Source organism: Mercenaria mercenaria, chromosome 8 (genome assembly GCF_021730395.1).
Source record: "Mercenaria mercenaria strain notata chromosome 8, MADL_Memer_1, whole genome shotgun sequence".
Classification (NCBI taxonomy): Eukaryota; Metazoa; Mollusca; class Bivalvia; order Venerida; family Veneridae; genus Mercenaria; species Mercenaria mercenaria.
The window spans coordinates 45,836,177-45,861,782 of NC_069368.1; the positions used below are offsets into that span (position 1 = coordinate 45,836,177).

The 25,606-nt window shown below is 35.9% G+C and overlaps 3 protein-coding genes across 33 annotated transcripts in view; 2 read left to right on the forward strand and 1 right to left on the reverse strand.

Moving 5' to 3' along the window:
- Nucleotides 1–1,314: 1,314 nt before the first annotated feature.
- On the forward strand, nucleotides 1,315–13,524 carry LOC123565756 (uncharacterized). Its single transcript, XM_045359545.2, has 6 exons — nucleotides 1,315–1,470; nucleotides 2,692–2,836; nucleotides 6,715–7,201; nucleotides 8,384–8,502; nucleotides 10,168–10,308; nucleotides 12,711–13,524. The coding sequence occupies exons 1-6, from the start codon at nucleotides 1,360–1,362 to the stop codon at nucleotides 12,977–12,979; spliced, it is 1,272 nt and encodes a 423-aa protein (XP_045215480.2). The 5' UTR covers nucleotides 1,315–1,359; the 3' UTR covers nucleotides 12,980–13,524.
- A 282-nt stretch (nucleotides 13,525–13,806) lies between these two features.
- Nucleotides 13,807–23,357, reverse strand: LOC123566436 (uncharacterized). The gene is made up of 3 exons (XM_045360537.2): nucleotides 23,227–23,357; nucleotides 15,957–16,327; nucleotides 13,807–14,553 (listed from the first exon to the last, which is right to left on the reverse strand). The coding sequence occupies exons 2-3, from the start codon at nucleotides 16,311–16,313 to the stop codon at nucleotides 14,374–14,376; spliced, it is 537 nt and encodes a 178-aa protein (XP_045216472.2). The 5' UTR covers nucleotides 16,314–16,327; nucleotides 23,227–23,357; the 3' UTR covers nucleotides 13,807–14,373.
- A 153-nt stretch (nucleotides 23,358–23,510) lies between these two features.
- LOC123566434 (tubulin polyglutamylase ttll6-like) overlaps nucleotides 23,511–25,606 on the forward strand; it is a 56,605-nt gene continuing 54,509 nt past the window's right edge. For all 31 annotated transcript variants that reach the window (XR_006689428.2, XM_053549852.1, XM_053549867.1 and 28 more), the window contains exon 1: nucleotides 23,511–23,694. The gene's annotated coding sequence lies outside the window, so the exon portion shown is untranslated. The remainder of the gene's footprint in view (nucleotides 23,695–25,606) is intronic.

Here is a 25,606-nt window from a genome sequence, read left to right on the forward strand (position 1 = left end):
TATGGGCCATCTCTTGGTTAACCAAATGGGACCGTTTCGTCTGGCATCAATACCGCTTACAAGAATGAATTGATAGTAATACAGATGTAACCTGTGACCATTCCTCATCTTCAAACATCACCTGACCTCAGTTTGACCTTGACCTCATTTTGGACTTAGGTTGCTTTATACGGGCCATCTCTTGGTTAACCAAATGGGACAGTTTCGTCTAGCATTAATACCGCTTACAAGAATAAATTGATACTAATACAGATGTAACCTGTGACCATTCCTCATCTTCAAACATCACCTGACCTCAGTTTGACCTTGACCTCGTTTTGGACTTAGGTTGCTTTGTATCGACAAGGATGCCACCGGGGGCATCAAGCGTTTATTGAACGCAGCTCCTTGTTTTTGTCTGCATTTCATGCTAGGACGGGCCTAGAAGATCAAGCACTGACCCACTTTCAAATATTAGTACGGAAACGGTCAGAAACTCTACCCTTTATAGTCGTCATTTCTCTGCAGGTGTTGGGTCGACTTAGGCAACCCGGATTTTTTGCCTGCATTTCATGTTACGACGGTCATAGAAGACCAAGCAGTGACCCACTTTCAAATAGAAGTGCGAAACGGCCAGTAACCCTACCTTTAAAAATCGCCATTTCTCTACAGGTACCTGCCTGTGTGAAAATCGACTTTTGGTTTACTTTGGCAATCCGGTTTTTTGCCTGCATTTCATGCTAGGACGTTCCTAGAAGACCAAACACTGACCCACTTTCAAATATAAGTACAGACTTTACTAAAATCTGAAAACAAAAGCTTATATGAGGGCACCTACGCATGGTAGAACAAATACCCGTAAAGCTATATAAACTCCTAATTTGCTAACCTAACCTTGTGGGAGTTGTATAAGACTGACGCTCTCGCTGACCGGATACCATTGCAGACTATTCGATGGCAGTCAGTGAGATTTGTTGAGCTAGAAAACCGCACTCGACATTTCTGTTTAGGTTAACACATCGCTGCCAAAAACCCGTTATCACTGCTCAGAAATTACATACTAGATACAGCATTTTCGCTACTAATGTGCTTGCGGATGTTACTCTGTTTTTGACATGATTTGGCGATTCGCTCGATCAAAAAAAATGTGATAAATAAATACCTACTTCTGTTGCCTGAATCGTAAAGTGATTAAATATATACCTGTAGCTGTAAAGATATGGAATTTAATAAGACACGGTTTGTTTTGATCTACTGTCCAGTACAAATGTATATTATACCGGTATATTCTGGTTGGATCCGGTCAGCTGATATCAAAGTCACATGCTGATAACAGTGTTCAAATAAATTAATTTAAATATTCATGTGCATTTATAAACAATGTACGACTTATGTATAGTTGGGGCTGGAATGATTGGATCGGCTGCAGCCCGGCATGCTTCCATTACTTCCGGTTTAAACACGTGCTTGATAGGACCTTCAGAACCAAAGGTTAGTACATGCATAAGTTTTACTGATACACCAATACCCTATTATTAAAAACTGCCCTCTCACGGCTGTCAGAAGATTGTGCTGATACTGACTTTTGCCAGTATTTGCGCGTGAACATCGGGATCACATGCACTAGCGATAACAACGATGTTCTGTGGAGTCACCGTTACAAAATACACTTATTAAATTGAATGCCTTGCCGGCCAATTAGGCAAAACAGCCCACACAAAGACATCTGCGAGGTCTCAATAATTTATGTCTCACTTTTAAAGAAACTAGTAACGTAAATTCCAGCAATATTATAAAATAAATCTGTAATTCAATTTAAGGTTCATGTAAAGTGTTTGAGACTGCCCCTTGAGTAAATTTTTGTTTCATGTTTTGAGACCTCATAGGCCTTTGTTTTGCATACATTGTATACCAAACCGTTCAGAAGGAGTAGACATGTCATTCAAGAGAGGTTGTTTTGCTCGGTACAATAATATTTCTCTTTTATGACATGTACTTTGCTTGTCCACATTCGGTTTTGTAAAAAATATCAAACTTCTTTTTCAAAAATATTTTGACATTAGGTATTTACTTATTGTGTGCCTAACATATTTCTCCAGGTACTCCCAGAGTTAAAATTGCTACAATACATCTACATTTAAAAAATTTGCCAAAATTGCAAAACGAAAGTGCAAGTAGAGCTGTCAAAATGACAAAATACTCCTATATTTCAGAAAATATGTAAGTTAACTGTATTCCAATACTAGGAGTACCTAGATAAATATGTTACAGACACAAACAAAACGTATTTAAAGAAAAAATACTTTTGAAAAAAAAGTTTGATATTTTCTACAAAATAGAACCGTGACGGTCGAAGTACCTGCAATTTTAGACAAAATACTTATTCTCAAAGAAGCTTACCTCTGTGTAATGTATTCCCAACTTCCTCTAAACAATTCAGTGTATTTATAATAAATAGAAACGGTCTTCGAAGAATAAATTTCCAAAATCAAAATTCACCTGAGGGGTGGTGTCCAAACACTTTACATGAACCTTAAGATAATGCATCCGATTCATCAAAAACATTTTTAGTGGCCATAACGTATGAGAAAACATGAGGTTAACTCAATTTGTGTGGTATACTAGTTAAAAGTGAAGAACAAGTGAATCACTCTTGTTAAACGAAATGTTTGTAAAATCCTGAGATATACTGAAATTTGTTGCTCGTTGCAGAAAAGAAGTTCCGAAGAAAAACGTGAGATCTATGGATCCTATTACGACGAAGGAAGAATCACACGATGTCAAGACAAGGATATTGTATGGTCGCATTTGGCGCAGGAATCCATCAAAAGGTACCGAGATCTAGAGAAACAGTCTGGTAAGTGATCTTAATGGTTTTCTTATCTAAAACAAATTAAGTTGGTGTATCCAAGAGGTACATTGCCATAAAAATAAAATGCAAAACGGAAACCTAACCGCTTCGTGTTTAAACTTCAGTACCGGTACCAGATGAAACAAAATAGAACTATATTAAATGTTATATTATTGGACAGTAACTAAAAGCAGTTTTAGACAGTAACCAAATTATTTTTTCAAAGTTAGATTTATAAGTAACCATTAGCCTGCTAAATTTTTTTAATGGACTGGTCAATCATGATTCAGTTTGGGCAATACTATTTATTATTCAAAGGGGTGCTCACTGTAAATTCATTGACTGAATAGCGAATAGTGCAGACCATGATCAGCATGCACGGACTTGCAGGCTGATCTTGGTCTGCACATGTCGCAAAGGCAGAATCACTTGCCGGCAGCAGGCTAAAGGTAAAGAAGACAACGACTATGAGAATAGCAGGTTGTTATGTGGTATAATGGTTTAAAGAATCCATTATACCAAATACTTTTTAGGCATTCTTTTCAGATCATACTGGTACTGATGATAAACCCGAACAGATTTTTTTTTTACCTGCAACTATTTTATTTCTGCAAATTGTAATCAATGGTCGGTATCAAAACAATGCTTAATCTTTGCTGAAAGCTTTACATAATTCAAATTTATATTTAGTAAGCAAACTCACACGAAGTGAGGCCCTGAAAGGGGTATGTAAAATGGGCACTGTATGAACGTTGACTGATGATAAATTCGAACACTTTGTCATTTACAAAAATTTTTTGGCATTATTAGATTGAAACTTTCCCCAAAAAGCTGCAACAGTCATTCCTGATCAAGTAATGAAAAGTTACCAAATGTCAGGTCTTCATGTTTCGACAGTGAACATGCGCAAAAAAAAAAAAAACACCCTCTTCCCCAGTAATTTTGGATAAATATTTTTTATACAAATAAATGTAAGTCAGGCCACACCAAATTAATTTCTTGGTCATCGGATTTTTTCCAAAAAATTTAGGAGCGAGCGAGCGAAATAAAAATAAAAATATTTGTTTTTCGATTTCACTTACTTCTGGAGCGGGCGAGGAGCGATTTGAAGAAAACAATAAAACACCTTGTCATAAAAGTCAACAAGCACTGCAAAAACATATCAAAATGGCTTGAAAATACATAAAAGAACAAAAGATTTTGAAATGTAGAAGGTTTAATTACAAACTGTTCCCAAAATACATTACAAATATTTAGACATTTAAACAAACTGGAGGGACAACAGGCGGATACAAGAAAATCTGGCAATTTGACCGTATTTCTAGTGTACAGATCTAATGTGTTTGCTAAGTTTTATCCTAGGCAAGCCAGTACGCTGGCCACATAAAGGGTTTTGCCATAAATTCTGTGTCACTACATAAGAATAAGAAAGCTGTTACTCTCATGTAGTGTATAGCAGAAATCATTATATATATGGAAAATACTGCAATCACCTCACCAGTACATTAGGTATACTCATGACCTATATATCATAGTGTCTGTCAACTTTCAATGCAATTTCACAAGATACCAGGAAATCCATCATCCACTGATGGCCGAATTCACTTCAATGACAAATTTTGCACTTTCTGTTGTTCTTTGATTTCACATTTAACTTTGGCAGATAAGGAAAGATGATGCAAGTCTTAACAATAAATGCATTATCATCTTCAGTTTCTTTTTGATAAATAGATCTGATGGTACCCATTAAACAAATCTGAAAAAGGATCTATAAACAGTTATACAATATTCTTGTTTTTCAACTCTACTTGAAAAATAAAAAAGTAAGCCTTTAATGCATGTTTTCTTGGATTGTGAGTTTGTAAGCTCTTTAGGATTCCTTTGCCCTAATAAAGTTCCATGTGCGTGTTCCTTCTCCGCAAGAAAATTGTGTTCATTTTACATAGCTGATAGAAGCAATGTTCCAGTCCTTAAAATCAAAGTTATTTCAATAATACATTATTTATGATGTAACACTGTATGTGAAGTCCAAACTGAATTATACCGCCTGTTCATTATTTAAGTACAACCAAATTACTGCTGATATATGTGTATAATTTTAAGGATTGCAGCAAAACGTTGTTTTAATCACCAGCCATTATTAAAGGACACTGTTTTAAATAATGAGATATTGATGTTCATCTTGAGAAAAAAATGTTCTGCGGAAACTCTTTCTAATGATCTTTCAATGATTTATTTACACAATCTAACTGTCATTTCGGCTGTCAGGTTTGCAAACTGGGGCAACACAGAGCCTCAAACATGTTCTTCTGGTGTTTTAATGGACAATTATGATTAAAAGTATTAAATTTTATGAATTATTGTTGCTTCACAGTGATAATAAGGCCCCTAAACAGTGAAAAACGCCCGCTCTGAAATTTTGAAATCGGTCTGCAAAAACTGAAGCGAGAGGAAGCTGATTTTCAAAAAAAATATTTGTAGAGATTTTGAAAAAAAATGGAGCGGGAAATCCGTTGACCAAGTAATCAATTTGGTGTGGCCTCATTTATTTATACAGAATATTTGTTTTTGTTTACACCAGTTGGTGCTTTAAGTGGAAACTATTAGATGGTGTGTTCAATTTTATAAATAACCGATTGCAATCGAATATTTCCAAGGTGGTCGACTTTATCATCTGTCCGGGTTTATCATCAGTACCAGTAGCTTTTCGGTCAATAATTAGTCATATACTTGAAGAATATATTTCGCATTCCTTTTCACATTTAGCTTTCCGGTCAAGAAATTAGTCATGTGCAATAAATGACAGGTTACATTATATTGCCCAGTTAATGCATTGTCCAGCAATGCATGTTTCAAAATTACTAATCGTTTTGACAACTGACTAACTGGATAAATGACAGAGTAATTATAAACACCCAGTCTTTTGATCACGCCGCATGACTCAAGTCACGAGTCATTTCTTTCATAAGCAGAAGTTTTGAGACAGAACTTTAGTATCATTCTGATACTCAGTTAGGTTAGATGTGTATGTTCGATACTCGCAAAATGAATTAGTTAGATTAGGACCGAGGCAATTAAAGTTGAAGTATTTATGTTGAAGAAGTTAATAACTAAGAATATGTTAGAGAACTGTCTTGGACAATTATGAAGAAAGACATTCATGTATATATTATCTTAGAACTTAGTACAATATTAAATAGTAGTTATTATAGAGAACAGTTGTTGTTGTTGTTGTTGTTTAATAGTGTGAAGGACGGATTACACCAAACCGGAAGTGACTACTCAGTGTTACATGTGAAGTAGTCCAAAATGTTGTTCCATGCTATGGATGAAATCTGGTATAATGAGTGACATGATGAGGTGACAGTTAAATTTTTGGCTTATGTTTATTGCTTATAGTATTGAGAATAGATCTAGACCATTTTCATTGTAAATTTCTTGGAATAAGTTTTATTCTTTGCGAAAAATGTCTACCTACGCGTAATTGCTAAACGGCTGTTTTCATGGGGGCATTTTTAGACGGTGATGTTTGTCAGAACAGATTATTTTTCTTATATACAACATAACATGTCAATATTTTTCTATTTTTGATAAGAAGACATGTTATACTAAATGAGCATATATGGTTTTCATATCATTGAAATGCTGTAAAGTGCTAAAAATGAGGTCTGAATGTTTTGTTATTAATATGAAATAAATAAGGAATTGAATTGGTAGACTGTAACCTGAACCTTTAGTAGCTGTTACACCACAGTTAAAACATGTTGTTTACGTAGTAAAATCTACAAGAAGTTAAAGACTTGTTCTGTAGCCTACTAGCACAAAGCTCCAAGTTGAATTCAGAAACCGTTTTACGTATTTCTTATCTTGAGCCAATTTTACAGGTATAAATTTCTACCATGAAGTAGGAAACTTAATGATCGGTGGAGAAGATTATTTGAAGAAAACAAACGAGGTAGCTTTAAGAAACGGAATTAGAATGCAAAATTTGGACAACGAATTACTAAATCAACGATTCCCTTATCTAAGATTCAGAGATGACACAATTGGCAGTATTGAAATGAAGAAGGCCGGTTATATAAATCCAAGACGAATTGTTGAGGCACAAAAAGCAATGGCAGCTAAACAAGGATGCACAATATTTGATGACGTTGTAAATGATGTGTCTCGGATTGTCCAATCAGATGGGTCTTATGCAATGCTGGTAAAGACGGAAGGAGGGCGCTCAATCTTGAGCAAAAAGGTTCTGTTAGCGACGGGAGCTTTCACCACCTTCAGGAATCTTTTGCCAGGGTTTCAGCCAGACCAGATTCTTAGCCCGTTGGTCGTGTCCTTATTAGAAGTAGAAAAAACGAATGTTAAGACTTTAAGGTAAGAAATGGAAGAAAAGATAATACACAGCAACACAAATCGATGTAAGATAGTAAGTAAAGAATAATATATTTGACTTCATGAAACAATTTTGTTTTCAGACAATTGTAAAGAAAAACGTATATCAAGCAATTCCTTTTGTTTTAGTCACTAGTCTCAGGGCACAACATGCTCAAGGTGAGCGACTGTGAGCTTTCGCAGTCCGTCAACATTTTCTTCTCAGAGATGATTCGTTTGAAAACGATGAACTTTGTCCTGGATATTCCTTGGGCCACTTTCAAAGACTTCTCTTATTAGAACATTTTCAGACAATTGCTTTTCCTTAACTGTTGTTCATTTCATGGGAAATGTTTCACGGATGACACTCTGCCAATAATATTTAATTGATTCTGATTCGTTAAAAACTTGGCCAATTTGAGCTATGAAAAGAAAATTCTGCAAGATACACCTCCTAAACCGTTGGTCCAATTTAAAAATAATTTCGCAGAAATAGTCCTTGTGTTTTAGCGAGATTGTTCATATTATTCCGACTTAATCCTTTAATGTATGTATTGGGAATATAAAAAAAAATCTGTTTGGACAGAATTTATTCGCTCCTTTTTAGTTTCTCACAAATATTCATCGTGTGACATTTAACAAAAGTAGTAAATTTGATCAGATTTGTCCGAAAAACATGATCGCCAGAGGGTGTGGTCACTTATATATACTAACATATATTAATCTGATTGAATAATTTCACAGAATAATTTCACAGAATCCCCTACTGCATATGTTAAAATATGTCTTGATTTGACAGCAGCAGATCCGCAGGCCAGTTTTCAAAGTAATTTGGCACCAGTTTAACACCTCTATAAACTGTAAAACTCTGATACGAACAATAAGGTCAGAATATCTCTCTTGTTATTATTTTAAAACTTCGGATTTCAATAATATTCAAGCGCAGGAGGGAGTGTAGATATCTAAATGTGTTATTTTGCGCACTTAATTATCGATTCAGTGAGTGTGCAAATTACGTGTTACACCATACGATAGTTGTAGCTAATTTATCGGCGCCAAATAATATGTCGACGTGACGTCAATATTGCAGTATTTTAATGAAAATGTACACCAGAATGTCTACAAAAGTCTTTCATATGAATGTATGATTACTGATTGTATATTTCTTAGTGTATGATTCTTCAGGGATATGCCTTGTGTCATATATTATGGTCGCTCGAACGACATCTGGGATTTGCCGCCCTCACATGCGAACGAGGACGACATTTCATTCTACCTGCTGCCGCCAATAAAATACCCGGATGGTAAATTAATATATTTATTGAAATAGATTAATGACTTTATAATCGCCACAATCATGATTAGCCTAAAAAATGCCGTCTTGTATGATTGTAGAGTCTATATTTTGCCAACGCTCCTTGTGGTAAGAGATATTGTAATGGAAATAAAACAAAGATAAGGAAGTTTGTACTTTCATACCAAGTATTGGTCAATATGGACTCTTGAACTTTTCGACTTGTGCAGAACAAAGTGTTTGTATGATAAGCATCAAGAAATTGGTTTTGCTAGGTTGTCGCCAAAACAGGTCAATATTACTGGAACGAGCTGGGTACCTTAGGTTCTTTGCCGCCAGTTGCCTTTGCCATCTTACTCAGCTGTGTTTGGAGATACAAGAGCTGTCCGTACGACAGCCAATGCTCGGCTGTTTGAATTGTTTTTCCAGAAGCAGGACTATTACCCCAAATGTTAAAATATCTGTAGAGTTTCACTTCAGTCCAAAAGGGTCATAATTTGGCCAAAATACGTGTCAGAGTTATGAGAATTGATGCTTTCGCCTAGTTTTATAACCTTGAAGACACCAGTGCATGAAGTTTCAAATCAATATTTGCATTAGTCATGCAAAACTTTAACCAGGATTTTCCAAGTCCAAAAGGAGGCATAATTTGGCCAAAATACATGTCAGAGTTATAGGACTATTATAGAGCTATTTGCTCCTTTCCCCTTGCATTTGCGCTCCCCGTTTTCTTTGGCATTCCCTCCCCCTTTACTATGAATTAGTTTTCGTGCTCCCCCCCCACCCCTCTTCCTTTATTTTGGCTGCCGGAATCCTAAGGCGGTACACGATTGTTTTTTCCTGCTTATAGGTGTGTGCGTGTGTGTCTAAAGCGGTGCCCTACAGTGTTCTTGTATCTTACTTGTCTGTTTTTCTATGTTAGTTAGTTGGGTGTGGTTGCGTTTATCTTTGGTACATGAATGTCTGCTCTATTGTGGTTTACGTTGTAGTATGACTGTGATTAAGGAACGTAGCATTCCCTTTGTATATTCATCCTTGTTCTACCTTCCCCTTCAACCTCCTCCCCCACCCCACTTTTTACCCCTTACCACTTCCTCCCCCTCTATCTATATTTCAAATTGGCATAAATTTATATGTACTTGTTAGATTTTTGAAGCAACCCGTCTTTAATACTTTTCCGTTACAGTTTCTTTTTGTTGTGGGCCTACTTCGCAAATGCGTGGCTCTGAGGCTGTGTTTTAGTGCTCTGTGCTTCCGAGAAATCTACCCTTACCTATTATCTTTTGAAATGATAGCTTTACATATTTTACATACAAAACTTTAACAAAGGTGTGACGCCAACGCCAACGCTGATGCCGAGGTGAGTACAATAGCTCGAACTATTCTTAGAATATTGTAGAGCTAAATACTGAAATACTGTCAAAATTGTCAAAAATCATCCTACGGTTTGGAGACATGGGATATATCTCATTATCACTTAATTTCTAGGACTTTGCTTGAATTGTATATCACACAAGCTTGATGGTGAACACATCCTGCCTGGCTACTACAGTAGTGATGTCTTGTTCAGTTTAACACTAGATATGGACATAGAAACAGGCGAGAAGAGCGTGAATGCATTAGTTATTATATCTGGGCGGAAAATAATACTGAGGTTTTTATACTTCTATTGTAGATCGGTATTACATAAAACTTGGATTCCTTGGTGCCTGTGCTGCACAGATGAGGTCATTGGCCGATGTGAAGCTGTGGTTTGAAAAAGGGGATTCGGTATGGGCTGAACACGTGACCAAATTTACTGCCTCACTGTTTAAAGGTTAAAAATATTTAATAATAATTTTTTGTAGTTTGAACAATTAGCACTTGAAAATGAAAAGTGACTGTGTATGGATAATGCGTGTTGTGTTGTGTATTAAAGTCTGCAGAAGCCCCCGGGAATGTTTGTGTCCGAAAATGAAGTTCGAGGTCACAAAGTAATCCCAAGGGCTTCGGCAGACGTTAATGCACAAAGAACAAACGTGTATTGTCGCTATTCTTGCATAAAAACATAACACGAAGACTAAAAGTATTGTTTTCATATGTGATTATTTTACGATTCTGGTACAATTTTAATTCCCATTCTGTTGTTGTTGGAAATGATTAACATATTTTAGATATCCAAAACCGGGGCCCATAAATCAACATTTTTTTAACGATTTTTTCTCATTTCTCGGTATCACAAACATTACATTACCCATAATTTTGCATATTACTTAACAATTCGGTAAACAGGGACACAATTTGAAAAATAATAATTTTACATTCAAGTTATTTTGAGTACGAACACTTATTTAGTGTATGGATTAGTGCGACAATTAAGCTTTCAAAATTTACAAGAATTCTTAGAGATTAATCATCGACTGATACTTCCCAATATCATTGCTATGATTCCTAAAAACAAACATTCGCACAAGTTACACGCGATTAAATACATTCACGTTTATCGAAAACTGGATGCCCACGGGCAACATGTCGAGCACGCCCTTTGACCCCTAACTGTGACCTTGACCTTTGAGATAGGAACCTGGGGTTTGCACATGACACTCCGTCTCATTCATGCCAAATATAAACAAGATTCCTCAATGCATGTCAAAATTATAGGCCGGACAAGATCTGACAAGACCTTTAACCTCAAACTGTGACCTTGACCTTTGAGATAGGAACCTGGGATTTGCGCATGACATTCCATCTCTTTGAGGTTAACATTCATGCCAAATATAAACAAGACTGCTCCATGCATGTCAAAGTTATGGTCCGGACAAACAAATCCGGACGGACGGACGCACGCACATACACCGAACAGCCATTTGGACGACTATGTCTTCGCTTCCGCAAGCGGGCTCGACAAAAATGGAGCCGATGTTCAGTTTGAAAGGGAGTAAATAGAGTGAGAAGCTAGTAAGCACACTGTTGACTCGGTGGGTAGTTCCTCGATACCGCATGTTCACGCGACATTAATATATCGTCTGCATATGACGCTACAACAACAACTTCGCACTGAAGTTAATTATTCTTCAAAATCAGTGGAAATTAACCGTCTGAGAAAGTATCAAATTTTTTTTTACAAAAATGAAATAAATATCATTCAAAAGATAAATTCATTGAGAGTAGGAAATCAATTGCACCTAAGTTTTCATATCAATGATTTTATACAACAAATTGCTTTTAAGAAACGCATGTATGAGATTTTTACACATTTTACATGAAAAATAGAACGGAAAAAATGACGAAATGATGGCATTAAACATCATGTTAGGAACGAATCAAAACTTCATGATAAAGATAAAATTTAATTTAGAAATACCGTGTGATGAATCAAATGTTGAACTTTGGTAATATTTTTGCACCTAAGGCTTCTTACTTTTGAAATTTTGTTATTAAGTAAAATGTGTACATGCCCTTCTTATTTCTATATAGAAAATCTGACCGGATTATTGGCCGGAGGAATATTCTCCGGTATGTTGGGTTTGGTAACCAATACCTCAAAACATACCATCAGATTGCATATTTTATGCTACAAAATGATGTTATTGTGGAAGAAACAAGACGCAGATACCAGATGTCCATCTGTCTGATCTGAGCATATACGTCCCTGGCAAAGCATTAAAAAAAAACACAAGAGTGCCAGACTGTCAAAAAACACGCCCGTCTAAATATTCAGTTACGTATCATAAAGGTAATAATGTTAATATTGTATGCCTTAATTCAAGGGCCATAATCCAAGAGTGCCTGGGACGATTTGGGTGGTTATCGAACTTGGTCGAGATATTATGCCCACAAATTGGTGATCGGATGAAAACAGTTCGACTTAGAAAGCGGACACGCTTTGGACGCCGACCGCCCGTCCCCCACGGGTGTTCACATAATACGCCCCGCTCTTTCAGAGACGGGCGTATAAAAATCATGTATTAACAGCACGTGAACTGCCTTTTTTGTACACGATTTTCACTCCCGTTAATACATGGACGGATCAGGTGAAAAAAAAACCCAGGTTTTTATGCAAGAAGAATGTAAAGAGCATGCAAAATAAGTTATTTGAGGTTAGGTAAAAGATTTTGCTTTCATATGTAAACATGAGTCTGTAAATAAAATATATCAAATGATGGCTCAATATATACTGATATTGTTTAGTGTGTACGTTTGATTTTTTTCTCATGATCATTTTTTTCAAACTTGCAGGAGTTAAGTTCAATTCCTGGCATGCTGACAGTTGTGTTATAACGGAAACGCCTACTGCACGTCCATATATAGACATGGTACATGCCCAACTGGGCGTGGCTATTGGTGGAAACGGTTACGCAGCAAAATCGAGTGACGAGATTGGTCGACTGGCTGCTTCTATGGTGACTGATAATTGGGACTCTGAACTACCAAGAGAGATTTTCAAACTGAACCATTTATCACATTCAAATAAATCGACTTTTACAAGCCTTTTAGGAAAGCTGTAATCGAAGCTGAGTAAAAGATTCATCGGTCTTTATGTTCATGCAGGTTGCAAGAAAGGAAGAGATTGACAGAGACAATTCAGTCCTATTATATGCGCATAAATATTTGCTCGCAAAGCTGTTAAATAATACTAAATATACGTACACCTACTAGTATTTGGAACATCAAAATTTGTCAACGTTGCGAATTACGTCATGAATCATTAAAGAGCTGCGCCATGAGAAAACCAACATAGTGCGTTTGCGAGTAGCATGGCTCCAGACCAGCCTGCGCATCCGCGCAGTCTGGTTAGGATCCATGCTGTTCGCTTTTAAAGCCTATTGCAATTAGAGAAACCGTTAGCGAACAGCATGGATCCTGACCAGACTGCGCGGATGCGCAGGCCGGTCTGGAGCCATGCTGGTCGCAAATGCACTAAGTTAGTTTTCTCACGACGCGGCTCATTTATTCTTTGGCGCCGAAAAACGTTGATATTAAAAATCACTACCATTCGTTGTAGTAATAAACCATCACATTACTAATAATTTTTGCAAAATTATGCTATGAATATTCCTTGTGTCTGTTATCTTTGATAATAGGTTTTGCTTAGCTAAGACCAAAATAGTTAAACAAGTTTTATATTTTTTTCCATTTTTGATAGCGTCATGATGACTTGTTTTGATACAAGTTTATTTCCAGCGTGAGATGAACACCAGAGTGAGATGAACACCAGATGCAATAGTTTCTATGCCTAAGCATTAGTTTCTTGGGCGGTAGAGCAAGAAGTGAATATGTAAAATCTGGTGTTCATGAGTAAAAGACGTACATTTTCTAACACAAGACAAAAATCCTTGTACTCATTTGAGCCGCGCCATGAGAAAACCAAGACAGTGTCTTTGCGACCAGCATGGATCCTGACCAGACTGTGCGGATGTGCAGTCTGGTCAGGATCCATGCTGTTCGCTAACGGTTTCTCTAACTGCAATAGGCTTTAAAAGCAACCAGCATGGATCCTCACCAGACTGCGCGGATGTGCAGGCTGGGCTGGATCCATGCTGGTCGCAAAGCCACTATGTTGGTTTTCTCATGGCGCGGCTCATTTTATTTTTCTCAGTGATAATTTGCCCATGCCTACTAGTGAAAAGCATGTTTAATTTTGTTCGCATTGTATATCAATGAAAAGTACATTTGATATTTTTCTGGAGTTATAACTAGATATCATTTATACTCCAACCACTCTCTAAAAACATGTACAATGTCATTAAAGCACTTCAGTATTCCTCGATTATTTTACCTACTCAAAGGGCAAGAACTGGCCTTCTTTAAATGCAAGAACGATTGGCCATTGTATATTTTATGTTCTAGCGTGTAGAACACATACTAGTGACAACACTACATACATTATATAATCTGACTGTCACTTGGAACTATCGAAACCGTCTTTATATTTTTCTAATCCTCGCTCCAGGGCGTCAAAATCCACTCGGTGTTTAAACAGGAATTCTTCATAGATATGAAACACTGGAATATCGTATTTGTACATCTCATACCACTTTTCGTTCTCCGGTAAGGTGATGTTGACGTCCTCCAGTATAAACTGAAATTAAAAAGATTCAAGTGTTTACCCTACAAGCATATTACATTGTTAGTACTTCAAAAGCAGATAAATTGTTCTTCCATGTATGAAATTGCCATTGACAGAAAGACCCGCATTCATTGCCTAGTCTGCTATGTAGACCGCACTTTTTGATAATGCTTTTCATTCTGTAGTTAGCTTATTTAAACAACTGAAGTGTTTCTGAACCTTTATTTGTTTGGAAAGTTAGGCCGCGATCAAAACTGCATTTTATCGAATTTTGAATTTAATTCCGAGACGTGCGACAAAAAAAAATGCAACTGTATACTTTGATTTTGCAATTATACGTGTATTTTCTTGCAGCTGTCGTTGTTTTGTAGACGGTTTTAATAATGTTGATATAACTTGTACCCAATCCCTATTTTATAGCGGAATAACTTTATGGAATGTTTTCCAATGCACATGTCTGTATTGCTTAATTTCAAATCATCGGAAGAAAGTTATGGTAAATAAATGAGCAGAATGGGCATCCAGAGGCACGTAACCCCTATTAGATATATGCCGCCTCCGTCGATAACATTCTCCTTGGATTAAATAATTATATAATGTATTTTGAAGATTTTTCTATTCAAGTTTAGCGGACTTAGACCTTCTTGGATGAAGATTGCCCAAAGAATATCTTTGTGAAATTTATCATGATTTGAACTATTTCATACGATAAAGAAAAAGGTGACCCCATCCTCGACATTCTTCAAAGAGAATAAAGAGGGTCTCACAAGAAACATTCAAAGTCGGACCAGCGGTTGAGTAGAAGGTGTTGATATTTTCTCATTTGCAGCTCACTCAGCCCCTTCGTGCAAACAAGTGGAGCCGTTAAAACAACTTTAGAAAATGATCATCCAAGAAACATCAAGGTCAAGTTTCATCAACTTCCACCAGTTACAGAGGAGATATCGTTCGAAGAAATAATTAACGGACGAACGACATCATACGCTCGAGCGACGGACGTTGAATGATCGCAATGATAGCTCACCATGAGTACGATGTTCTCCGGCGGGCAAATCAACAAAATTACTTGCTGCCATCATCAATATTCGTGCACCAGAATTTGGATGTCTATATGGGTCTATTGATTAATCTAGCCGATATATATTATACAAAAATGTTTTAAAGATACATTTAAAAATGGCGTATATTTAGTTACAAAACATCTGTGCGAAACGGTAAAATTTGTAAAAAGAAAAGATGTTTCTCTTGCAGCAGCCCTTTAACTTACAGGTCATGGTACTGATTTAGTAAACACTTAATCAAAACACCTTATTACTTTTAACCAAGCAAAATATGAAAACATCGAACTCAGAAACGCCGGCGTCAATGGTGGAAAGACTAGTCGATATTCACAAATGATCACAAACTATACTTACCCTATGCATGTATGGTTTCAATGCCTCCTTCGCTTCGTCACATAAAGTGCAGCCATCTTTTGTAAACAGATAAATAATTGGCAATTTCTTGCCTGTGGAAAGTTCTCGGAACTCACACTCCGTCTTTGGTATTCTAACAACACGGTCCCATTGTCCTCCTGCTGGAATACTTTGTCTAATAAAAAACACTTGCCGTGATGTAAGTCTAGACGATTTTGAAACACATCGAAAATTGTTTGTAGCAGTCACATTCAGGAGGTGTTCATTAGGAGTTTGGGTGCACTGGCCACAGACACGAGTAAGAAGTCTAGAGGACACGGCTCTCTTAAAAGAAATCCACTCGGGAATCTTTAACATCTTGTGCTCCAAAGCTGGAAAAGGGTAAAGAAAAAAACCACTTTAATACTTTATGTTGCAGTTTCTGGATATAACATTTCCTTATTTTGCCTTACACTGCATTATACGTGTTATACGCCCTCTACACCGTCAGATATATTCGTATGTGAGTTAGTGGTTCCAATTTAATTATATCGACTTATCAAGGGGGGGGGGGGGGGGGCATAGTGCTAGTGCTAGTGCTTGCAACAGAAATGGAATAATGTTAACTTTCTGGTGTAAACCTGCATGACTGTTAAAGTCACCTTGAAAATAGTCCCAATATAGACATCGAGATTTATTTGACAAGTTCAGGCCTTATTTTAATTATTTCATTCGCACAGGTCTTGTTCTATATACATCATGTACATGATACCATCGTCCGGCGTATTATTGTCACTGATCGACGCATGTTTAGTGTGAGTGTTTGTCTAAGATACAGATGCATTTAAAAACGTCCAGTACGAAGTCAGTCTATCGCAATGCTACAAACTGTACCTCCCCCTTAAAACTATCTGGCGATGGAAAGTCTATCACTTTCTGTGGTACGCTCCTTTATCAGCCTTGAGAATATAGTGAGTAGGTTATAGGAAAAGATGTTTCCTTTTGTGAAGAAAGCACCAAACTTCGTATACAACTATTTTGAAGTATGCTGAATCCAAAAAAAGGAGGAGACACGCACTTCGCCAACCTTAAGTAGCTTAAAATGAGGCCCCAAAAAGGGACCCTTTATTTTATTTTTTTAATCATATATTTTTGAAAGCCATGTCCAAAAGGTTAATTTATAACCTAAATAAGTAAATATTATTGTTATAATATTTATTTAGTTACATTTTATACACATTGAATATATAGGACACGGACAAATGACATAAATGAGGGCCTAAAAGGGGGAAATTGTTTAAAAATCTCATTTACAGGATTTTTAAGTGTGAACATTAATATCACTCAGGTAAACAAAACTAATTTTAGTATTAAATTATATCAAATTATTATTTAGACATTCTTTACATTTTGAGGTTCATTAAGAAGGTTCATTATTGAAAACAGCACTGGTAGATTAACCTTTGTACGTTGTTTGAACCAACGACCTTCCTTTTGATCTGACAACATCTTTACCACTAGACGGTCTCTCCCACTGAATCCCTCCACAGAGCTTATAACTATAAACATTTCTAGTGCTGTGATTTACAACAGACATCCTAAGAACACAAATAAAAATTTGTTTAAGATGAAAATATAATACAGAAATAAAGAAAGTCATGCCAAATAGAGTTAGATGAAAATTTTTGAAGGTAAAGATTAATCGATTAGTTTATAAACAATGTCTCCTTAAAATATACTGAGCAACAGTTATCTTAAATATTAAGCCTTTGACAAACAACGAAATAGTATATTTTCTGTCTTAAGTTCCAAATCGGCCTATATAATGATATCATGTATCTGATAAAGAAATGATCATTCAGAACGTTGTACTTGTGGGTCAGACTTGAGTATACTATGCATCTCGGTATGGCCAATGGAGCCCATTCAGCACGGATAAAATGACTATTGCAGGCCATCCTAGTTATAATCATAGCTGATATGTACTCTTTGTCCAATACAGTCAGGATACCCTAAACAACTTTTAATTTTAGGCGTAACAACCCTTTTAATATTCAACTAACACTGTAATAGATTTGCCAGTATTTCACTCTCTAGCACACATGTCTTCAAAACGTCTAAGTACACAGAATTGGCTCGTTACATTTTATCTGCCTTTTTATGTATTATTGTAGTTACATTGATGAGTTTCCTCCAACCTATAGCAGCTAATTATGAAGCGTATTACGTAATTAAAGCCCAAATACCTGTTCTCCTGACCATTTCCAGTTAACAGGATTAGCGCTGTCAATGTATGCTGTAAATGCCTGTCTACAACCTGCTTGATACAATGTTATTTGCTACATTAGTACATACGTGAATATATCTTATGGGGTTGATTTCAATACGTCTAACTGTTTAAGAAAATATATTCTCTGGCTTCATTTTGATATTCCTTTGCATGATAGAACAACCTATTCTTCCAGTTGTCATGTGAGCTTCTTGAATCTTTTAACATGGCATAGCCATAAGTAAAGATATCTTATGCCTTGCAAACGTATTGAGACAGAATCACAACCAAATAATGCATTACAAAAAAATGTTAGCTTTAAGTCAAAGTCTACTTTGTCCTTGTTTTTATGCCAAAAAGACGGCTTACTACATTATTAGTCAGCATGTACCAGAACTGTTTGGAACGGCTAAATCAAGCTACAGCTAACAACTAGCAAACTGTTTTACTATAGAAAATAACGGTGTGCATCAGTATTGGTTGCTCGTAACATCATCCCTTGGTGGTTTTGATTTTATGCATCTGCGACATACAAATTTGTACCATGTCGCAAACCAGTCAGTGCACCATGTGTTGTGACTTCAAACTTTTGGTCATGTTATAAACAAAAGTATCAAGCTGTAAGTCAGTAAATGGTGCCAGATAAAATTCTAGTTCCTGAAGGAAATAGACAGCATGAAAATATCTAAACTACCTGATGTTCACATTTCTAATATTTATAATATGAAGCCGTGCTTGGGGAGATACATTAAGGTATGAACATACTAAATAGCTGGCCTTCTTTATTCTAGATAGAATTGACAGATTTCAAATGGCTACAGCACAGAGCAGGACCCGTTTTAAATGTCTGTAGCTTACATTTTTACATTTTCTTAAAGAATATTGTCAATGCTGAAAAAAAGCACCAAAAGAAAATTGGGGTTTATGTACTTCAGTAAAACAAACCAACTACGATATCAACTAAAAATGATTCCCCAAATTGTATGACTTACATTTCCATAGTAAATCTGTTATGCTATCATATGTTTGCGAAAATGCTTCCTATATGTCAATGATAGATTTGTTATGTGATTTCAGCAAAAAAAAAATTGTAACAAGGAAGGAATAAAGCTGTACAGAGCAAAGAAGGAGGACTCTTTGAATGCGCAATTTTGGCGACTATCATGATATTTTTCCGCGCCAGTTTTCTATTTAGTGTCTGTACACCTTAACTGTGACCCTTGCATTGCTTAATTCTGTTGAATCTGGACTGACCAGTAATGACACTTGATTTTCATTGCTATGTACACTTCACAAAACCAATTAAATGCCAGTGCAATAACACATTCATGTAAAAGAAATATAAATTTGTCAAACAAATGTATTACAGAAGAACTGGGAAATCTATTACCCCTCTTAGATATCTATTGAAAGGGTGTAAATATCAGTTTCTTTTATTTTATGGGTCTTTGGATGAGTCATTTGATTTGAAAACATGATTATGTCATATACTGTTATGTAACATACAAAAATGATCCATTGAAGGAACTCTTTTTGATATAAATCTATTGTCCTGATAAATATATAGGTTACCTCATGGACCTAAACAATTGAATACTTTTTACTTTTTTGATAGTTTATACATAAGACCCATGAATTCTGTTTCTTTACTTATGTTTAGTTCAGTAATATGACATTTTAACGATTGAAATAGATAAATTTGCCCTTAAAATGTGAGTTTTAACAATTTCCCCTTGAAGGGCCTCATATTATTTTTCCTGAGTCATGTATATTGAATGTGTATAAAACAAATGTAATTGAATAAAATTTGTGTCAAGAGTTATAACTGGTTGAGGTAATGAATTAACATTTTTTAAATTGTTCTAGATATATTTGATTGAAATAAACAAAAGGTAGTTCCCATTTGGGCCCTCATGTTTTGGTCTATTCAAGCCAACAAATCGTACATGTAGTCCATTTCTGATTCAGTATACTTTATAATGTTAGATACAAACTTTCATGCTTTCTTCATAAGAAACATCTTTTCATACACAGTTTTGAAATTAAGCATTATAGTAAAATCTGATTACCTCTCTTTTTAGTATGTATCTTGAGAAATAAGAGTACTTTGTGGTAAACTTCATATATTTGTCAATACCAAATGGTTTGTTATCTATGCTAGTGGTATGTAATCCATGTTTAGATCATATGAAACATTACTTTATAGATAAATTTCAATTTAATGAAAAAATTATTTCTTTTCAAGACATTTTTACCTCCCTTTTCTAAATTGATTTAAAAGGAGGTTCCAGTGCAGATATAGCGTGTCTCCTCCTCTTGTAGGATTTGAGATACCTTAACGTAAGTTCATGCAAAATTTGGTGCTTTCTTCACAAACGGGAACATCTTTGCCATTTTTTGTTCCATATCTTACTCACTAATATACTTCTTCACACTGATATGAAAATACATTGTAATATTCGACCGATGCGTGGGAGAGTATTTCTGTGCATGGATGTTCAAGAACCTGGTGTTGTCTTAGAAGGGGATTCCGGCCGAGTAAAGGAAATCAAGTAGGTCTGTATCTGGCCACGAGCTCTTATTAAAGTCATCTGGATGAGGCTGATGGTAGAGACATCGACAATGTGGTATTCGATTCTCTAAATCGTGGCATCATTGCAAAGTTAGGCCATTGAAACTGTAATTAAGAAACCAAGAGCACCGCCTTGCGGGTGGAGACGCTCCTCTGATTTTTTTTTGGTCTCTGTATATTACCCTACCATAATTTTCTAAGTTCAAAAAGAGCCATAACTCTTGCAAAAAGTAATGTAGAGTTATAGTACATGTTGTACAGAGTCAGCTTTTAATGGCGAATAACTGCTACAAGTTTTAAAGCAATAGCTTTGACCATTAAGGAGAAAAGTTGACCTAAACATAAAACTTAAGCAAGAAATCTGATATTTTCTAAGTCCAAAAGGGGTCATAATTCTTGCAAAAAGCAGGATGGAGTAATGTTTCTTGTTGTATAGAGTCAGCTTTTGATAGGGAACAAGTGTTGCAAGTTTTAAAGCAAGACTTAAACACAAAACTTAATCAAGAAATCTGATATTTTATAAGTCCAAAAGGGGCCATAACTCTTGCAAAAAGAAGGATGAAGTTATATTTCCTGCTGTACAGAGTCAGCTATTGATGGGGGAAATGCCGTTTTCAAGGGCAGATAACTCTTTTTTGATACCGGTGACCTATGATTTTTATTGCATTTTTTTGTTTCTTAGATGATTGTCCTTCAATATCCAAAGTTTGAAGAAATTCAGTTACTGGGAAAATTTTCGCACCAAATTCTAGCATACGTCCTTAACCAGGAAACGCCAACGCCGATCAAGTGACGACAATAACTCAACATTTTTTTTTTTTTTTAATGTGCCGACCTATGCTGCACCGTCCCCAATTCCGTATGTTATTCCAAGTGTTGTTGTCCATGATGACGGAAGCATAGTCAGTGATCGGCACCGATCACCATGCAGAGTTATACATAACGAAGTTCATTTGGGAATTTTTAACACATCAATGAAGGATCGAGAATTGTTTGCTGTTGTCAGATACGATCATTCCAGTTGGGATTCTTGTATATGTTGATTCCTGTTTACTTTGCGGAGTCTGCTTCCTCCAGGGTATGGTCAAGGCCTTTTTCATACAATATACTAACATGTACAATCGGTTTCATGTGTCGTGGAATTAAAATTCTATAACCAATCCTTCTCTAGCTGTTGTTCCGTCTTCAATTGATAAAGGTTTGAGAATCAAAATGTCACGGTATATGACCTTTGAAACGAGGAGAAACGGGGAGAAAGTGTGAAGGCGATCGGGTAGTTCAGTCGGTAGAGGATCGGAACGCTATTCAGAGGGTATCAAGTCAACTCGTCCCCTAGTCAACTCCTCCCCCAGTCAACTCGTCCCCGATTTGGTCATTTCGTCCCCCTCATGATAAAATTTGGTCAACTCGTCCCCATTTTGGTCAACTCGTCTCCCTTTTGGTCAATTCGTCCCCCTTTTGGTAATTTTGCCCCCATTCATATTTTAGGCATTTTTGCTTTTTTATATGATATTTTTGACTTTGAAAACTTGTATTTAAAATCATCGTGAGTTTTGAATGAGTTATATTGGAAATAGTTAACTTTAAATAATTAGGTATGATAAAATAATAAAAGAAATATACTGAAAATATAAGACAATTAACTGAAATAAAATTAAAATAAATAAATACAATGCCCTTAGTATGTTATAAAAAAAAAAGTTTAATAAAAAGTTTAATTTTATTCAAGAGGTTTAAAATATGCTGCATCAAATACGGACTTTAAACAGCAATCATGTTGTCCAGCATAGTAGACTTACAAAAACAAAGAGAAACCAAAAAAAAAAAATGACAAGAAAATCCTCCTTGTTAAATCGATCATTTTTAAAGCAAAAAGTTCTTAAAACAAACGAAAACTTATGTATATTTTTAGCATAAAATATACTTATTTGAAAGAAAAACCGACTTAATTTATCAAAAATACGTTTTAAAAAGTGGGGCCGAAAAAGGGGGGACGAAATGACCAATTTGAAATCGCCGAGGGGGACGTTATGACCAAATCGGGGACGAGTTGACTGGGGGACGAGTTGACTAGGGGACGAGTTGACTGTAAATCATTCAGAGGAGGCCCTGTATTTGAGTCCCAGTCTGGCTGCACATTTTTCACACCCAGTGACAAAAATATATAATCTGTCTATAAAATGGGCGCTAACAACCAAAATCTGCATACACAGAACTTCTGGGAAACTAGCCTCACTCACTTGGCTTATCTATGATCATGGACAGCAACCGTCAAAAGTTATTATATCTCTACAGTAATTTGCGCAAATAAACAAAAAAAAATGGTTTAACATTTGCAGAATTTGATAATTTTACAGTTGAAATGCCATCTCTAATACTAAATTATGAGTTTGCGTTTGACAGTACACACCATCTCTTAATAAACTCCAATATAATTTCAAAGCTCTTACCTTGAAATACACAAACCAAAAGTGAAAGTAGCAGGTGCACGCATGTAAGATTTATGTCCCTTCTGTCCGCAGCAACGCATTATCCAATCCAAATCACCGAAATTGCTCTTCCTGTCAACAAGCGAATATTGTATTCCTGCGATATAAAAATAGTGCCAAGGCAGTAACAGATTACTTTTATGAGTTTTTGTTGACATTAAAAAATTGATATTGATACTTTTCCTTTGATTGTAAAATGCTATGATACAGTCAAGAAATAACATCGATTGTTACTCAGTATTTCAGTAATTAAAATTGTACATGAGATTTTGTAATTCGGTCAGCGCCATCTTTAAACAATATGGCGGATCAATGACGAACAATTACAAGATTTTAGCCGACTTTAGTAAAAAATACGAACAGTAAGGAAGTTATGGAATGTTTTGCGTGTTATACTTCAAGAGAAAATCAAATTAAACAGAAACAACGGTAAGTTTTACCCCGGGACAGATCTGCAAACTATTTTATGCACCTTACTTATCATCGAATTATGCATTAGGCAAGCACAAAATATGCCGCAGCATAAGTCAACTGCAAGCTTTTAAAGCAAGTTTCAATCAACCGTCTGCAAGAGCAATGATCATCATTGTTTAACCATTGTCATATTAAGTCTTCTCAAATTGAACTAATGACCTCATACTCAGGCACAAACTCCAACGCAGTGATCTCCCTTGCCGCTTCGCTCATTGATCACTGCCAACACAATGTTTTTAGCTAAAATTCAACTAAGTGGACTTCTTTTAGTTATATAATCATTTAGTTATTTTTTCCCCAATGTTTTCGAAGTTTACACTTCTATTAGCACGGGCGAATGTTCCATAATGAAAAAGATAATGATTTTGAATGAAAATAGGTATTTATTTACACCACCGGTAAGTATCCTGAAACGAAACTGAAAGTAAATAAACAAGTATGTCGACGTTAATCTTTGACGCGGTTCACTATTATAATGCTTCTATTTGACCCAAGCCGAAACAGATGGAGGCTTTTGAATATTTTCCTGCTGGCCAAGATATGTTATTGACAGAAGTTTGGTATATCATATTAATATGTATGTTAATTTATAAACCGATCATCACGTGATGAACTATGGTCACGTGAATGTTGTGGTGGCAGTGATCAATGAGCGAAGCGGCAAGGGAGATCACTGCGTTGGAGTTTGACTCAGGCAAACTCGAACCCAAATCGGTCAAAATTTTGTTGGACCAATTTTGTTATGGCGCGTAAAAAGTCAGCTAATAGTGTCATACGCATTTTATCAGCACAGTTATTTTCCAACTGATATTTTTAAAATATGATGGAGTTGTTATTTAAACTAATTTTACAATACAGTTCTTAATCCAATAATTTTCAAAATTTCAATTTTTAATTTGGAAGTGTCGAGATCTAGCCCTCCTGGTACCTGAGATCTAGCCGTCCTGGTACCTGACACCTAGCCCGCGGTCTGGTAATAGATTTTCTAATGAATAAGTAATGGTACATGTTATTTACTAAAGATATCGATACTTATCTGTAAACAAAATTTTGTGTGAATACGTACTTAGAAGATTTAGTTTTAATCGTCTCGAATAAATCACTGCATTATTCAGCCGATAAAAGGAAAGTTTGCCAGAATCACTAATGGCGAGATTGCTGTGACATCACCCATAAAAATCTGTTCATCTAATGGTGGGCAAAAACAATGTTTTTATGGAATCGGAATTTTTAAATTTTAACCAAAGGGGTCCGGCACATGAGTGGATGTGCCAGACCCCTTTGATTTTAACAACTTTTTCACTGGATTTTCAAAATTAAAACAGTTTTGAAATTCTTACAATTTTCATATTTTAGTGTTTAGATATTTTTTTAATGAATAACTTGTAAATGACATTTAATTTCAATAAGCGGCAGTGTGATGTTCAAAACTTTTTAGAAAAACAGTAGTTAAGCGTTCATAATTAATCCATTTTATTTCGAAATAATAGTCAAAATTAATGAATGAATTAATTGCTTGTTTTATAAGCTTTCCATTCATCAAAAAATTATTTATAAATTTGTTTTAAGAATTAAAGTTTAGACCATTTTAGAAAAACATCACTTTTTAATCCCCCGCCACAAGTGGTGGGGGGTTATAGGAATGGTCTCCGTCCGTCCGTCTGTTCGTAACACTTTCGTGTCCGCTCCATATCTCCTAAACCCCTTGAAGGATTTTCATGAAACTTGGGTCAAATGATCACCTCATCAAGACGATGTGCAGAACCCATGAGTCAGCCTTGTCGGCTCAAGGTCAAGGTCACAACTCAAGGTAAAAAGTTTGAGCCTGCCATTTTGTGTCCGCTATATATCTCCTAAACCCCTTGAA